Source organism: Malaclemys terrapin, chromosome 2, assembly GCF_027887155.1.
Source record: "Malaclemys terrapin pileata isolate rMalTer1 chromosome 2, rMalTer1.hap1, whole genome shotgun sequence".
Classification (NCBI taxonomy): Eukaryota; Metazoa; Chordata; order Testudines; family Emydidae; genus Malaclemys; species Malaclemys terrapin.
In genome coordinates, this window is record NC_071506.1 from 1,549,178 (window position 1) to 1,566,648 (window position 17,471).

The following is a 17,471-nucleotide window of genomic DNA, read 5'->3' on the forward strand; positions in this document are numbered from 1 at the left end:
GCTCCCCACGGCCCCCCACTCCCAGTGCCCAGCCATGCTCCTCCTGCTCCCCACGGCCCCCCACTCCCAGTGCCCAGCCCTGGTCCCACCAGCCCCCTCTGCTCCTGTGTCCACTCCCCCTGCTCCTACTGGCCGCCTCTGGACACCCCTCCCAGTGCCTGTCCCTGGTTCCTTCTGGGCCGCGTGTCCCACTGCCCGGTCCTGCTCCCCCCAGCCTCAGACACACATGCAGCAGCAGGGACACCAAAATCAACAAACTTTGACCCTACCAAAACGAGCCAGTCCACTCTATAGCATACAGCAGAGCCCCCAACCCAGCCACAGGGCGCCCCAGAGAACCACAGGGCTAGCATCCCCACCCCCGCCCTGCCACGCCCTGTGGGGCTCTCTCTACCTGCCCTCCCTATGCAGACCCCCGGGGCCAGGGGGCAGAGACCTGGGAAGGGTCAGCCCTCCCCCGCCCCCCGTCCCCTCTGTGCCCACGGGCTCTCTCGGCCCTGGCAGGCACATGCCCTCCCCCAGCTCCCCGGTACGTACCTGTGAATGAACACCCTCTTCATGCCTAGCGCACGGGCAATGGCACAGGCGTGCTGCCCCCCTGCACCCCCAAAGCAGGCCAGTACGTGGTGCGAGGTGTCATGGCCTCTCGCCTGCCAGAACCAGAGGAAGTGTCACACACAGGGACAGCAAACAAAGCTGCCCCTCCCCCCCAATGAGAACCCCCCCCAGACTCAGGAATCCAACCTCTCCCCCGAGGAACAGAGCCCCCCTGCCCCCAGCGAGACCCAGGGAACCAACCCCCCACCCCAGGAACTGAGTGCGAGCCCCAGGAACCTTCCCCACCCCCGAGAACAAGTCCTGGGGATCCCTTCCCTCTCCTGCCAGAGTCACCAGCCTGGCCTGGCCTGGCCCCTCCCCGTAGGCTCGGCTCTGCGCCGGGGAGCGCTGGGTGCCCTGCATCAGAGCCAGGAGCTGCCCAGGCACGGACCCCAGTTCTGCTCCCAGTGCAGGCAGGGGAGCAGGGGTGGGGGTCTCCTGGGCATTTGCCCAGGGGGTGGGGGGAGGATAGATGCCCTGCCAGCTCTGGGGAGAGGTGCGGGCAGGTGTCACCATCGTGGGGCTGATGGGCTGCAGCGCTGTCCCGCCCCTACCTCGGTCAGGGAGCGGATGGGCCGGCACATGGCCTCGTTGGCCACCTGGATGAAGCCCATGGCCACCTCCTCCACGGTGAGAGGGGGGCGGGGGCCTGGCGCCTGGCTGGCCAGGAAGGCGTTCACGCGGGCAGTGAGCTCCTGGAAGCCCTGCAGGGCGACGTCCCGCGACAGCGGCTGGTCCTCACCCGGCCCGAAGATGTGGGGGAAGTAATGGGGCAGCAGGCGGCCCAGGCTCAGGTTGGCGTCGGTCACTGTCAGGGGGCCCCCTGCAAGGACAAGGGGTCAGTCGCTGCTGCTCGCCAGCCCACCCAGACGCCCCGGCACAGCAGAGCCCCGGCCTCACCTTTCCTGTAGCAGGCGGGGCCAGGATGGGCCCCCGCGGACTCGGGACCAACCACAAACAGCCCGGACCTGGTGGGGAGAGAAGGGAGACGCATTACTGCAGTGCGGCCCCGGGGTGGGCAGGGCAGCCCCACGCAGCGGCATCGCCCTGCAGTTTGGGGCAGGAAGTGAAGGAGAACCCTGTGCCCAGCTGAGGGCACATGGGCAAGAGGGAGGGAGGAAAAGGGAGACCTAGATCAGACCCAGGCAGGGACAGTGCAGCCCTGGCAAGTACCAGGAGATCTTCAATGAACATAAAGGGTCAGGAGCCCTGTTAGGTGCCCCTAGCGCCAGGCTGGGGCATGGGGACAGACCCAGGGGAGAACGCCCCCTACTGAGCCCCCACCGGGCAGCACCGCGCCCCTAACGCCAGGCTGGGGCATCGGGGACAGACCCGGGGGGAGAACGCCCCCTACTGAGCCCCCACCGGGCAGCACCGCGCCCCTAACGCCAGGCTGGGGCATCGGGGACAGACCCAGGGGAGAACGCCCCCTACTGAGCCCCCACCGGGCAGCACCGCGCCCCTAGCGCCAGGCTGGGGCATAGGGACAGACCCAGGGGAGAACGCCCCCTACTGAGCCCCCACCGGGCAGCACCGCGCCCCTAGCGCCAGGCTGGGGCATCGGGGACAGACCCAGGGGAGAACGCCCCCTACTGAGCCCCCACCGGGCAGCATCGCGCCCCTAGCGCCAAGCTGGGGCATCGGGGTCAGCGCTGACGCAGAGGAGAGCACCCCTTGTTGAGGGGAAATGGGATGCAACACTGCTCCCAGCAGTAGCCGAGCGTCTGTAGATCTTGGAGCTGCACTGACGCTGCTTAGCTGGTGGGGTGCCTACGTCACACCCCTAGCGTGGGGAGGGGAGAAGGAGCCAGGACAGGGCGGGAACCAGGAATGGCCGATGTCCAGGGGCCGGATGCTGAAGCTCAAAGCACAGCCCCTGGGGACAGGAATGTCAGAGCACTTGGGACAAGAACGGCCCATCCGGTCCCTTGAGCAGCAGGCGAAGCAGCCCCCAGAGCCAGCCCCACGGTGCCCATTTGGGTCCCAGCCCCAACCCCGCACTCAGTCAGGGGCCCTCTCCTGGCCCACAAGCAGGACTGGGGTTGCTAGGCCTGGACGGGTGTCACTGAGGGGTGTGGGAGGCTCACCCCCTTTGTAAGGGGAGTCAGGGCCCCACAGCAGCACCTGAGCCAGCCACGGTCCCTGATCCCCACCCCTGGGGGAAGGCTCCCCGGGAGCAGCGGGGCAGGGAAAGGGCTGCGCGAGGGCACGGCCACAGGCAGGCACCCACCGGAAGAAGAGCACAGAGCCGCCGCCGGCCGCCACAGTGTTGATGTCCAACTGGGGGGCCTGGATGCGGATCCCGGCCGTGGTCGCCTCGAAGACGTGCTCGTACTCGCCGGCGTAGCGGCTGACGTCCGTCGAGGTGCCTGCGGGGGTCACAGTTCAGCCGCTTGCCCCAGGCCCCAGCCAGGGCCTGGCTCAGAGCTAGCTCCATCCCCAGGGCCTGCAGCCTGCCCGGGGCAGGGCAACATCCCAGCCTCCCCAGCTGCCTCCCAGCACCGGGCCTCGCCTGCCCTAGGGGAGCCCATCTGGGGGAGCCAGGGTCCCCTGCCGCATGCAAAGGAGCTCAGACCCTCCCCACCCCAGTCACAGGGAGAGACCCCCCTGCAGGCAGCACCCACCTCCCATGTCAAAGCCGATCACAGGCTGCCCGTCCTCCTGGCTGTAGGTGGTGATCGCGTAGCCCACAACGCCGCCGGCGGGGCCAGACAGAATGGCCCGGGAGCCACTGAACTGCCCCATGGGGGTCAGGCCCCCGTCGGAGCGCATGAAGAGCACCTGGGTGTCCTGCAGGGGGAGCCAGAGAGAGCAGGTGAGCTGGAGCCAGGTGGGACGAGGGGATGGGGCCCATGGACCGAGGGCAGGAGGCAGGAACCAGGGTCCCCACTGGGTGACAGGCAGTACCAGGGTGGGCTCACAAGGCCAGCAGAACCGGGACAGGCCCTGGGACAGAGGCTGGAGCCAGGTGAGTGGCTCTGGGATGTGCCCCAGGCAGGGAGAGGGGCCTGACACGGGGACACGGACCAGGCGCAGAAGAGGGGAGCAGATGAGTCCATGTGGAGGAGTCGGGAGTGGCCATGTGGGGAGGCGAGAAGAACCACATCTGCCTGGGTCGGTCGGGCAGCCCCGGGGGCTGTTCAGGGCGATGCCCGCCCAGCCGCTGGGGCAGTCAGGGCATGGCAGGCCCCTGGAGGCGATGTGCTGCCACACTCACCTGGAGCTGCTGGGTGAAGCTGGCGCGGAAGCCATCGAGATAGCGGCGGATGCAGGGGGTCAGGTAGGCGTCGGTGCAGGCGGTGTACCCACGCGGCACCACCCGCACCATGGGCATCACCGAGGAGGACAGAGACACGTGCTGGAAGCCCAGTTCCTGGGCCAGCGCCCCCACCTGCTGCTCATGGGCTGGCCAGCTGCCAGGGAGAGAGAGCAGAGTCAGCAGCGCCCGTTTCCCCAGAGCAGGGCACCCCCGTCCCAAGCCAGACGGGAGACCTCCCTGGGGGGTGGGGACCAGCGCCAACTCGGCTGAGCCCAGCACTCATCTCACCCCTGCCCGCGTCTGCCCCGTGCCCTTGGGGATGCCCCTCACCCCCCCCCCAGCACGTCACCGCACACCTGCTCCACTTGGGGCCATGTAGGCGACAGGGGGCCCACGCGGGACTCACGCGTAGGAGTGCAGGAGCACCACTGCCAGGCTCCGGATCTCCCGCGCCAGCAGCCGCTGCAGGTCTTTCCGCAGCATGGCCAGGTCCACGGGGCGCTGCACCACCAGCAAATCCCCCATCACGCCTGGGAAGAGGACGGAGCCACGGTAGAGGGGCCCACACATGCAAACCGCAGCCCCAATCCCCGCCCTGGAGGCCATGGGGCAGAGGGACAGAGAGCAGGGCAATGTGGGGAGGGGAATGGCTGAGGGCGGGGGAGGAGAAGGGAGGGGTAATTGGGGCATTGGAGAGACACCAAAGGCACAGGGGCTGAACCCCCTCCATGGCACTGCCCTGGGTATGCACCGGGGGGGGAGGGGGCAGGCTAGCAAGCCCTGACTGCCCCCTGGCTCTGTTGCTCTCCGTCCGGCTCCAAACACCAACCTGAGAGCGCCTGGCTGGGGTCAGCCCCGGGGAGCTGGCAGCCGGCGCGGTGCAGGATCAACCGCTCGTCCACCTCAACCACCTCCTCATACAGCACCTCGGGCACTGCCACCGCCTGGGGAACCGACAGAGAGGGGCCCGGTCACTGCCAGGCTGGGGGGCTGGAGTGTGGAGACCAGCCCCAGGTCAGGGCCAGTCGCGCGCCCTGCCTGGTCTGGGGCAGACCCAGGGATTGGCTCTCGTCCCACCACGCTGGGGGGCAGGGGGCTCATCCTCCCCCTCCCTGTTGCAGTTCACTCCATCGCCCTGGTCTCCTGCTGCCACCCCCACCCTCCAAGCGCTTTCCTCGGGGATGGAAGGGAGCGTGCATTGGGGTCCCCACTCCCGGTGTGAGGCTGCTGCCCCGCCACGTCCTGCTGCATCCCCCTGACCCAGGTCTCTCTCCGCTGCTCCGGCTCCCCACAACTCCTGCCCCTGGTGAGGGGCTGAGTCCCAGGCCCTGCTCCCGCCAGGACCCTCTGACTCAGCCCGGACCCCTGGCATGGGAGGCCCCGGTTCAGCCTTGGTAGCTTCATTTCCTCCCCCTTCCAGATGGTCCTGGAGGCGATTCCCCTGCTCCGGCTCCGGCTCCTTGCTGCACTCAGTCAGGGCCCCACCAGGACCGGCTGCGCAGGGCTCCAATCTCTCCCTCCCAGCACAGCGTCCCAGCGTTTAACCCCTCTCGCCCCAGAGAAGCTAAGGGTACGTCTACACAGCAAACCGCGGCACCAGCTCAGGCACGGGCCCACGCTACGGAGCTAACAATAGCAGTGCAGACATTCCCGCTCGGGCTGGAGCCGGGCCCTGAGACCCGGCGGGGGGGGGGGGGGGGGGTGTCTCGGATCCTAGCCTTCAGCCCAAGGCCAAATGTCTGCACTGCTACTGTGTGGAGCCCGGGGCCCTGAGTCAGCCGACCTGCTGTGTGGACATACCCGAAGGGAGGCCCCGGTCCGGCGGTGGCTCAGTCCAGTCCCACCAGACTCTTCCATCTAGAACAGGCCCCAGAGCCAACAGCCAGCGCACGACCACCCCCCCACCCCCCCGCCCCGGGCGCTCGGTGACCGAGCTGCCTGGACTGGGGCTCTCTGGGGTCACCCCTGTGGTGCGTGGTCATTTCCCCCAGCCAGATGCCTCCAGGCAGCCGCCCATCAGCACCCGCCAGAGACATCTGGAGGGCTCCCCAGGCTCGATCTGTAGAAGCTCAGAGATCAAAGGGTTTTGTGGAGAGGCAGCTCCTTCCCCTGGGTTGGTGGGGGCGGGGGGGGGTCGCTGCAGGAGAAACCCAGGGGATTAAAACAACAAGGAGTCCAGTGGCACCTTAAAGACTAACAGATTTATTTGGGCATAAGATTTCACGGGTAAAAAACCTCACTTCTTTGTTGTTTTTGTGGATACAGACTGTGACGAAGTGGGACTGTTCTTAATGTTTCCTCTGAATACTGTGTGGGTGTCTCAGTTTCCCCTATGCATTTCTTAAGTATCTAGGTGGTGGGATAAGGGTGTGCGATTGTTGCAGAGCCCTAGAGGGCAGGGGTGTGCAGGTGTCTGCACAGAGAATGGCCGACACCCTGTCTCCTGGCAACTGATGGCCAGGGCCCGCCCCCTGCAAAGGTGCCAACTGAAGGTGTTGGAGAACAAAGAGATCAGGTGGCCTCCTGGCCCTGGAAAGAGACAAAGGCGAGAGGAGGGGCTGGAGAATTTCAGTTTGGGGCTGGCTGGGAAAATGGAGGGGAGGCCAGACAGACCTCCTGGCCTCCCCTGGCCCCCCAAGGTGGACCTGACTGAGGGGGTCCTGTGGTCTGTACCTGCAAGACCTGTCTTGGACTGTGTTCCTGTCATCTAAATAAACCTTCTGCTTTACTGGCTGGCTGAGAGTCATGGTGAGTCGCAGGGAGCCGGGGGTGCAGGGCCTTGTGTCCCCCCACACTCCGTGACACTCAGAGATCAAAGGGTTTTGTGGAGAGGCAGCTCCTTGCCCTGGGGCGGCGGAGCGGGGAGGGCGCTGGATTAAAGGCTCCACCCAGGCCATGTACAAGCAGCAGGGGCAGGGAGCCTCAGAGGCTGACAGCAAGAGTTGGGAGGATCTGTGGGTAGGGATGGAGCAGCCGCAGCTGCCACGTGGCCCCACAGCCAACCCAGTGCAGATAAAGGGAGGCGGGTGCTGCAGCCAGAGATTAGCTGCGGAATCCAGCCCAGGATCCTTCCAAACAATAGGCCCCTTGCACTGGGTTCCCAAGGACATTGTCTGTGGGTCAGTGGACGGGGCCCTCCTGAAGGGCGACTCCCCCAGGGCCTCACGTGCTGGATTCACGAGTGCCCCGCCAGCTGGAAGAACAACACAGCGTGCGCTCCGCCTGCGCCAGCCAATCACCAGGTGCAGCGCACACCCCTCCCTGCCCAGTTGCTCCTGGCATGTGGGAATGGGGCCCTGGGGCCTGTGGGGGGCTGGTTTACTCAGAGACAGAGTGGGCAGGAGAATCCTGCCCAGATTCCAGATGCTCCTGGACCCAGGAGCTCCTAGCCCTGGCCACACTTGGCACCCAAGGCCATAGGTCAGCAGTAGAAGCTTGGCCTGGGAGAGGCACACAGACAAGGAGACAGGGCTGGGGACTCACCAGGTCAAAGATTCTGGGCCGGGCCTGGTTGCCGATGTGCAGGAGATCCCGGAAGCCCTTAGTGATCAGCAGGGCGATCCGCTCCCCCTTGCGCTCCAGCAGGGCGTTGGTGGCCACCGTTGTCCCCATGCGGATCCACTCTATCCGCGATGCGTCCAGAGGGTGGTCGCGGGGAAAGGGAGTGCCGCATTCCTGGGGGAAGCTCCTGTCACTGCAGGGCAGTCTCCTCCCACAGCCAGTAACACCCTCCATGGAGCTCAGATCATCTCATGCCCATGAGCCCAGGAGAGGAGAGTGCTGATGGGGAAACTGAGGCGCAGAGGGGCAGAAACTGGTCCAAGGCGATCCAGCAACCCAGTGGAAGAGCTAGAAACACCCCTGGAGCCTGGCTTCCCAGCCCAGGGCTCTAACCTGTGGGGCCCTTCACAAGCCATGACCCGGCACGACCAAGGTCTCCCCCTTCTCCCTCAGGCAGACCCAGGTCAGGCAGCACTCCCTTGGGCTGGGCCCTCACTGTGACAGATCCATCAAGAGAGCGCCCCTCTCAGGCTGTCACACACCGCGCCCCCTTCCTGCACCAAACCCAGCTGGGCCAGGGAGATACGGACACCAGATGGGCCAGGGTCACGCGGATACCTGCCGAGGCCGCTGGCAGCAGGGCCAGAGCCACAGGCAGGATGTGGCTACCTGGATGCTGCTGTGATCCTGGCAGCGGGACGTGCGAGAGACAGACGGGGCGAGAGGCTGCCCGGTCTGCTCTGGGCTATTGGGCCAATTTGGCTGCAGCCGGGCCAGGCTGCTGGTCCGATCTGCTGAGGTGCTCTGGGCTGACCTGGGCCTCAGGGGGAAAGCGAGCCAAAGGGACGGTGGGGACTGAACAGCCCCCCTGGGTGCTCCAGCACAGCATCTGTGCCCCGCCGCACCCCTCGGCGCCTGGCCCAGCATACGCAGCTGCCAGCCAGGGGGCTGGGTGGGCACCTCGGCTCCAGCCACGGGCTTGCGCCGCTATCTCCGGGACCCTGGGTCAGTGCCCGCTCCTGGCCAGGACCGACACGTCCTACCCCTGGCACTGCCAGCCTCCCCGTGCCCTGCCCCTCACCTCCTGCAGGATGCGGCGGATGCCCTCCGTGGGCGCATCGCGGTAGTTGGCCGGGTTCTCGGACAGCAGCTTCATCACCCGGACGCGCCCGCCGGGGCAGCGGGCGAAGATGTCGGTGAAGGTGCCACCGCGGTCGATGGCGAACTGGAACTTGCCGGGGCTTGGCACGGCCATGGCTGGGGGGCCCGGGGGAGCAGGAGCCGCTGGGACCGCGCACGAGCCCTGGGGTGAGCGGTCTGGTCCTGCTCCCGGTCCCCGCCCCGGCCGGCCCCGGAGAGCCGCTGCGCTGGGGCCCAGGGGTGCGCCCCTGTGGGGCTGGAGCCAGGAGGCGGGGCTGGAGGCTGGCCGGGTTGGAACCAGCGGGAGCGGCTGCGCTGCGCCCTCCGGCAGACCCGGGAGCGCGCGGGGCTCCCGCTGGGGCTCGTCTGCGGGCTCGAGCCCACGCGAGCTTCTCCGCCCGGACTCGGGGACTCCCCAGCGCTGGTCCGCCCGCACGGGCTGCGCGAAGCTCCGCTGAGCCCGCCGGGGACACCACCGGCCCCTCCCCGGAGCGGGTTACCGGGAGCCAGGGCTGCTGCGGGAGCGGCCCGGCGGTGCAGTGCATGGAGGAGTCTCTCTGAGCCGTGGGGCCCCGGTGATCCGGTGTTTGGGAGGGGGAATGGGGTGGGAGCAGAGGGGTTTGGAGGGACACTGAGGCAGTGGGTGGACATGGAGCACTGGTGATTGGGGTGGGGGTGATGAAGAGGGATTTTTTGATAATATTGAGGCTTATGTGTGCCTCAGTTTCCCCTGCATGCTGCATTGTTACCTGGGGGTGGGAAGGGCTGTTTGCTCTCCAGGCAGGCTGTGACAAAGTGGAGGATTTTCTTGTTTTTTCAATGGTTTGCATGCAGAGGGGGTAGGACTCAGTGTCCCCAGGTGTTACTGGTTTAAGGAGGTGAGGGGAGAGGGAGTTCGTTGGGACACAGGACCGGAGAAGGAACTTGGGATCCCAGCCGATGGCCTGGAGGAGGGACACCCCAGCGACTGGTGACCTGGAGACCCAGTTCAGGAGTCACAGCCGGTTCTGGCCAGTGGGAGGACAATGGGCTGCAGAGAGAGGATCCCGGTGACCTGACCAGCCGGTTCCAGCCAGAGGACGGAAAAGGGGAGAGGAGGCCCAGGCGACCCTGTGTGACGTTATTGATATAATCTGGGACCATATAGATCATTGTTGCAACCTAGGTCTTGTAGTGGCACCCAGATCTTGTATAAAGGGGGTCAAATGAGGTGTCTAAGACAAGGTTATGGTTTACTGGTTATGATTATGCTGTCTATATGTGTGTATCAGTTTTGTAGTTGAAGTTATGAATATTGGCTCTATACTGTCTGTATGGCAAACGTATGCTATGCTTCTGGGTGACATCCCAGACAAGTTGGGATTAGCTCTGCCTAGCCTGCTTGATGGCCCATTAAGGACCGTCAGCTATACAATGGACCCATTGAGAGAAGGCAAATATGCCTTGAGACTCAGCAAAGTATGCAGGGACTGGCCCATGTGACTCCAGACTCCATTTTGCTGTAATTTTCCACAGTAAGAACAAAGAGGTGTTCTTACACCTGGAAAAGACTATATAAGGCTGATGCCTCATCTCCATCTTGTCTTCAATCCTGCTTCTTACCTCTGGAGGGACTTTGCTACAAACTGAAGCTCTGAACAAAGGACTGGGGACCCATCCCGGCTGGGGATGTTCCAGAGACTTGATTTGAACCTGCAGTTTATTCTATCGCTGCTGCAAGCCTGAACCAAGAACTTTGCCATTACTGTATGTAATTGATTCCATTTAACCAATTCTAACTCTCATCTCTATCTCTTTCCTTTTATGAATAAACCTTTAGATTTTAGATTCTAAAGGACTGGCAACAGCGTGATTTGTGGGTAAGATCTGATTTGTATATTGACCTGGGTCTGGGGCTTGGTCCTTTGGGATCAGGAGAACCGTTTTCTTTTACTGGGATATTGGTTTTCATAACCATTTGTCCCCATAACGAGTGGCACTGGTGGTAATACTGGGAAACTGGAGCGTCTAAGGGAATTGCTTGTGAGACTTGTGGGGTGAGACCGAAGTCCTCTTAGTCTGGCTGGTTTGGTTTGCCTTAGAGGTGGAAAAAAACCCAGCCTTGGGCTGTAACTGCCCTGTTTGAGCAATTTGTCCTGAGTTGACACTCTCAGTTGGGTTCCACCAGAACCGCATTGTCACACCCTGTTTACCTGGAGAGAAGAAAATGGACAGAGGCGGGGCCTGGGGCCGGTGATTTCAGATGCCCAGCTGGGAAGCAGGGCGGCTTGGGGCTGGAGAGGGGGAGCAGGCAGAGCCCACCTGGATGCAGGGAGACTGGGATGTGCTGGGCTGAGGGAGGACAGGCCTGAGGCCCTGAGAGTTTCCTGTGCTGTGTTCAACTCTCAATAAATCCTCCTGTTTTATGCTAGCTGAGAGTCACTCCGGTCTAGAGAACAGGGTCACATTATTCCCTTTAAAAAGAACAGGAGTACTTACGGCACCTTAGAGACTAACAAATTTATTAGAGCATAAGCTTTCGTGGGCTACAGCCCACTTCTTCGGATGCATGCAGTGGAAAATACAGTAGGAAGATATATACACACAGAGAACATGAAACAATGGGTGTTACCATACACACTATAAGGAGAGTGATCAGTTAAGGTGAGTTATTATCAGCAGGAGAGAGGCCCCGGGGGTGCAGAGCGAGGGGACTCCCTGAGGGGGCCCACGGCAGAGACAGACGTGCTAAGGCTCAGAGAGGTGCGGATCCAGGAGGTGGAGGGGCCTGACCCCGACAGAGAGTGGACCCCCGAGAAGGGCTGTCGCACTGAAAGGGGCACCCCCCACGGACCGCATGGGGCCATGAGTGAGCCTGACCTGTGAGTCCGTGACGCAGGCGAAGAGACAAATGTGGGTGGCACCCTGCTGTCTGGGTCTTGCTCCCCATATCACTGGACCCTCTGAAAAGCCAAAGGCAAATCCAACTGCCAGGACATTGATACCGAGCCACCAGCGCCCCAGAGCAACATGGACTTCCCAGCCTCTCCTTTGGGAGGCTGAACAATAATCTCCCAGCTCAAGATCTAAGGACTGGGGAGATGGGGGGCAAGTGCTGGCTGCAGGAAGCAGTCTGGGGTCGTCTGGCAGCAGAGGTCAGACAGGGTGGGGGGCGGACAGAACTTGAACCAAGGGTTCACTGCAGCTGGGCTGGGCTCTGGGCCGAGCAGAATGGACTGTGCGGTAACGAAAAAGGAAAGTGTAAAGATGCAAGAATCCGCTGGGTTTCTAATGATCATGGTGGTCCTGGAAAGTCACTTACAAGAAAAGAAAATATGACGATGATTCTCTAAAACACAGCTGTATGTGATTGGTGACCAAGAACGTCCAAAACCAGTGTACTTGTGGCACCTTAGAGACTAACAAATTTATTAGAGCATAAGCTTTCGTGGACTACAGCCCACTTCTTCGGATGCATATAGAATGGAACATATATTGAGGAGATATATATACACACATACAGAGAGCATAAACAGGTGGGAGTTGTCTTACTAACTCTGAGAGGCCAATTAATTAAAAGAGAAAAAAAAAAAAAAAAAAAAAAAAAAACTTTTGAAGTGATAATCAAGCTAGCCGAGTACAGACAGTGTGATAAGAAGTGTGAGAATACTTACAAGGGGAGATAGTCAACGTTTGTAATGGCTCAGCCATTCCCAGTCCTTATTCAAACCGGAGTTAATTGTGTCTAGTTTGCATATCAATTCTAGCTCTGCAGTCTCTCTTTGGAGTCTGTTTTTGAAGTTTTTCTGTTGTAATATAGCCACCCGCAGGTCTGTCACTGAATGACCAGACAGGTTAAAGTGTTCTCCCACTGGTTTTTGAGTATTTTGATTCCTGATGTCAGATTTGTGTCCATTAATTCTTTTGCGTAGAGACTGTCCGGTTTGGCCAATGTACATGGCAGAGGGGCATTGCTGGCACATGATGGCATAGATCACATTGGTAGATGTGCAGGTGAACGAGCCCCTGATGGTATGGCTGATGTGATTAGGTCCTATGATGATGTCACTTGAATAGATATGTCACAGCTAACCTGGTGGCTGAACTTTGTGATTTTGTCCTCACCCACAACTATTTCACATTTGGGGACAATATATACCTTCAAGTCAGCGGCACTGCTATGGGTACCTGCATGGCCCCACAATATGCCAACATTTTTATGGCTGACTTAGAACAACGCTTCCTTAGCTCTCGTCCCCTAACGCCCCTACTCTACTTGCGCTACATTGATGACATCTTCATCATCTGGACCCATGGAAAAGAAGCCCTTGAGGAATTTCACCATGATTTCAATAATTTCCATCCCACCATCAACCTCAGCCTAGATCAATCCACACAAGCGGTCCATTTCCTGGACACTACTGTGCTAATAAGCGATGGTCACATCAATACCACCCTATACCGGAAACCTACTGACCGCTACACTTACCTACATGCCTCCAGCTTCCATCCAGGACACACCACACGATCCATTGTCTACAGCCAAGCTCTAAGATATAACTGCATTTGCTCCAATCCCTCGGATAGAGACAAGCACCTACAAGATCTCTATCAAGCATTCTTAAAACTACAATACCCACCTGCTGAAGTGAAAAAACAGATTGACAGAGCCAGACGAGTACCCAGAAGTCACCTCCTACAAGACAGGCCCAACAAAGAAAATAACAGAACACCACTAGCTGTCACCTTCAGCCCCCAACTAAAACCTCTCCAGCGCATCATCAGAGATCTACAACCTATCCTGAAAGATGATCCTTTACTCTCACAGATCTTGGGAGACAGACCTGTCCTCGCTTACAGACAACCCCCCAACCTAAAGCAAATACTCACCAGCAACCACACATCACTGAACAAAACCACTAACCCAGGAACCTATCCTTGTAACAAACCCCGATGCCAACTCTGTCCACATATCTATTCAAGTGACATCATCATAGGACCTAATCACATCAGCCATACCATCAGGGGCTCGTTCACCTGCACATCTACCAATGTGATATATGCCATCATGTGCCAGCAATGCCCCTCTGCCATGTACATTGGCCAAACCGGACAGTCTCTACGCAAAAGAATTAATGGACACAAATCTGACATCAGGAATCAAAATACTCAAAAACCAGTGGGAGAACACTTTAACCTGTCTGGTCATTCAGTGACAGACCTGCGGGTGGCTATATTACAACAGAAAAACTTCAAAAACAGACTCCAAAGAGAGACTGCAGAGCTAGAATTGATATGCAAACTAGACACAATTAACTCCGGTTTGAATAAGGACTGGGAATGGCTGAGCCATTACAAACGTTGACTATCTCCCCTTGTAAGTATTCTCACACTTCTTATCACACTGTCTGTACTCGGCTAGCTTGATTATCACTTCAAAAGTTTTTTTTTTTTTTTTTTTTTTTTTTCTCTTAATTAATTGGCCTCTCAGAGTTAGTAAGACAACTCCCACCTGTTTATGCTCTCTGTATGTGTGTATATATATCTCCTCAATATATGTTCCATTCTATATGCATCCGAAGAAGTGGGCTGTAGTCCACGAAAGCTTATGCTCTAATAAATTTGTTAGTCTCTAAGGTGCCACAAGTACTCCTGTTCTTCTTTTTGCGTATACAGACTAACACGGCTGTTACTCTGAAACTTGTCAAAACCAGTGTGTGATTTGTGGTGATGTTCTGGCAAACAGCAGCCTGAAACCTTCTCTGCTTCGGCGCCATTTAGAAACTAGGCATCCTGCACAACTCCACAAGCCTGTGGATTTTTTCAAGCAAAAATTAGCTGAGAGGAAAAGTGACGTTACCAGTTTTATATCCAAAGCAAGGACTGATCATGAAAATACACTTGGAGCATCACACTGCGTGAGCTACCGACAGGAGCGGCGCCAGGGTTTTTGGCGCCCTAGGTGGGGGTCCTTCCGCATTCCCGGTCATCGTCGGCAATTCTGCAGCGGGGGGGTCCTCCCGCGCTCCCAGTCGTCATCGGCCTTTCTGCAGTGGGGGGGGTCCTTCCGCGCTCCCGGTCTTTGGGGCACTTCGGCGGCGGGGGGGGTCCTTCTGCGCTCCCGGTCTTCGGGGCACTTCGACGGCGGGTCCTGTAGTGAGTGAAGGACCCGCTGCAGAATTGCCGCCGAAGACCCGGAGCGCGGAAGGACCCCCCCAACGCTGAATTGCTGCCAAGGGCGGCAAAATGCCCCCCCCCCAAATCCTGGTGCCCTAGGCGACCGCCTAGGTCACCTAAGTGGAAGCGCCGGCCCTGGCTACCGAGTAGCAAAAGCATCAGAAGCCCATACCATAGCAGAGAGCTTGATTGGTCCATGCATGCTCGGAGACAAGGCTGCCGAAAGGATTGACATGGTGTGACGAAGTGGGACTGTTCTTAATGTTTCCTCTGAATACTGTAGGGGTGCCTCAGTTTCCCCTATGAATTTCTTAAGTCTCTAGGTGGTGGGATAAGGGGGTGTGATTGTTGCAGAGCAAAGGGCCAGTGTACATAAATGGCCGACACTCTGTCTCCTGGCAACTGATGGCCTGGGCCCTTCCCCACTGCAAGGTGATAGCTAAAGGTGTTGGAGAACAAAGGAATGAGGTGACCTCCTGGCCCGGAAAAGGGACAAAGCCCAGAGGAGAAGGGGCTGGAGAGGGAGGCAGTTTGGGGCTGGCTTGGAAAATGGAGGGGAGCACAGATAGGGCTCTGGCCTCCCAACGGGGCTCTGGCCTCCCTGCTCCCCGGGCGATGCTCTGGAACTGCTCCCTACAAAGCCAGGCAGGACTCTGGTGAAGTCTCCTCTCTGTGAGCAGACTGTCTTCAGGGCAAGAAGCTCACATGGCTTCACCTTCCTGGGTCTGCCCTTGGAGCATTCAGCATCCTCTGCCCCTCCGTGCGCTTCCCACAGCGAGTCCGCCCTGGCGGGGTCCTGGGGAAGCCAGAGGGTCCTGCACACACCCCCACTTTGCAGTCAGATGTGACTCTTAGCCAGCTAGGAAAACAGAGGTTTATTTAGATGACAGGAACACAGTCCAAGACAGGTCTTGCAGGTACAGACAACAGGACCCCCCCAGTTAGGTCCATCTTGGGGAGGTCCATTTCCCCAGCCAGCTCCAAACTGAAACTCTCCATCCCCTCCTCTCCCTTTGTCTCTTTCCCGGGCCAGAAGGTCACCTGATCCCTTTGTTCTCCAACCCCTTCAGTTGGCACCTTTGCAGGGGAGGGGCCCTGGCCATTAATTGCCAGGAGACAGGGTGTCAGCCATTCTTTGTGCAGACAGTATCACAGGGGCCTTCTTAGGCTCTGCAACAATCACACCCCCTGATCCCCCCACCTAGATACTTAAGAAATGCAAAGGGGAAACTGAGGCACCCACACCATATTCAGAGAAAACATTAAGAACATTCCCACTTCGTCACAGAGCTTAGAATGGAAATCCTAGTTTTTTTCAACAGCCACCCTTTCCACCTTGCCAGCTGTATGGCAAATAATGTCCGGCTCCAGAGCCTCACTTATTTAGCAGATATTTTTTCCTAAATTTATCTCTTCAAGGCCTCAATATAACAGTTTTCAATGTGCAAGAGCGAGTTGAATCCATGATAAAGAAGTTGCAATTCTGGGAAAATTGACTTCCTGGCAGAATATAAACTTCAGCTGGATCAGTGCACTAAAACCAATATAACTGCACACCTAAAAGGACTTTGCACAACTTTCAGGGAATACTTTCCAGCTATGCCAGGCGATAATGACTGGATTCACAACCCTTTTGATGATACCACTTTCTCAACACAGGTTTCAGAGTAGCAGCCGTGTTAGTCTGTATCCGCAAAAAGAAGAACAGGCGTACTTGTGGCACCTTAGAGACTAACAAATTTCTCAACACAGATATTGAACACTGGGGAAAAAGAGAAATTGATTGAGATCTCCTTCTGATTACGAACTGAAAAGGCGTTTTAGAAATCTGTCATTGATCAACTTTTGGCTGAGTTTAAGAAACGAGTACCCCCTTCTGGCAGAAAAAGCTACTACAGTCTTGTTACCATTTTCAACAACATACTTATGCAAGAAAGGTTTCAGAGTAGCAGCCGTGTTAGTCTGTATCCACAAAAAGAACAGGAGTACTTGTGGCACCTTAGAGACTAACACGTTTATTAGAGCATAAGCTTTCGTGGGCTACAGCCCACTTCGGATGCATATAGAGTGGAACAGAGAGGAGATATATATACACACATACAGAGAGCATGAACAGGTGGGAGTTGTCTTACCAACTCTGAGAGGCCAATTAGGTAAGAGAAAAAAACTTTTGAAGTGATAATCAAGATAGCCCAGTACAGACAGTTTGATAAGAAGTGTGAGAATACTTACAAGGGGAGATAGATTCAATGTTTGTAATGGCTCAGCCATTCCCAGTCCTTATTCAAACCGGAGTTGATTGTGTCTAGTTTGCATATCAATTCCAGCTCAGCAGTCTCTCTTTGGAGTCTGTTTTTGAAGTTTTTCTGTTGTAAGATAGCCACCCGCAGGTCTGTCACTGAATGACCAGACAGGTTAAAGTGTTCTCCCACTGGTTTTTGAGTATGTTTGTGACTCCAGACTCCATTTTGCTGTAATTTTCCACAGTAAGGACAAAGAGGTGTTCTTGCACCTGGAAAAAACTATAAAAGGCAGATGCCTCCCCTCCATCTTGTCTTCTTATCTCTGGAGAGACTTTGCCAGGAATGGAAGCTCTACACAAAGGACTGAGGACCCATCCCAGCTGTGGATGTTCCAGAGACTTGATTTGAACCTGCAGTTTATTTCATCACTGCTTCAAGCCTGAACCAAGAACTTTGCCATTACTGTATGTAATTGATTCCATTTAACCAATTCTAGCTCTCATCTCTATCTTTTTCCTTTTATGAATAAACCTTTAGATTTTAGATTCTAAAGGATTGGCAACAACATGATTTGT

General features: G+C 57.9%; 1 protein-coding gene across 1 annotated transcript in view; it reads right to left on the reverse strand.

Annotated features, from left to right (window-relative positions):
* OPLAH (5-oxoprolinase, ATP-hydrolysing) overlaps window positions 1-10,309 on the reverse strand; it is a 28,604-nt gene extending 18,295 nt beyond the window's left edge. Inside the window, exons 1-10 of the mRNA XM_054017514.1 lie at window positions 8,439-10,309; window positions 7,340-7,531; window positions 4,686-4,800; window positions 4,263-4,386; window positions 3,815-4,010; window positions 3,222-3,387; window positions 2,828-2,966; window positions 1,498-1,565; window positions 1,152-1,420; window positions 538-650 (exon numbers count right to left, since the gene is read on the reverse strand). Coding sequence (XP_053873489.1) covers window positions 538-650; window positions 1,152-1,420; window positions 1,498-1,565; window positions 2,828-2,966; window positions 3,222-3,387; window positions 3,815-4,010; window positions 4,263-4,386; window positions 4,686-4,800; window positions 7,340-7,531; window positions 8,439-8,612 — 1,556 coding nt within the window. The 5' untranslated portion in view covers window positions 8,613-10,309. The remainder of the gene's footprint in view (window positions 1-537; window positions 651-1,151; window positions 1,421-1,497; window positions 1,566-2,827; window positions 2,967-3,221; window positions 3,388-3,814; window positions 4,011-4,262; window positions 4,387-4,685; window positions 4,801-7,339; window positions 7,532-8,438) is intronic.
* Window positions 10,310-17,471: the final 7,162 nt, after the last annotated feature.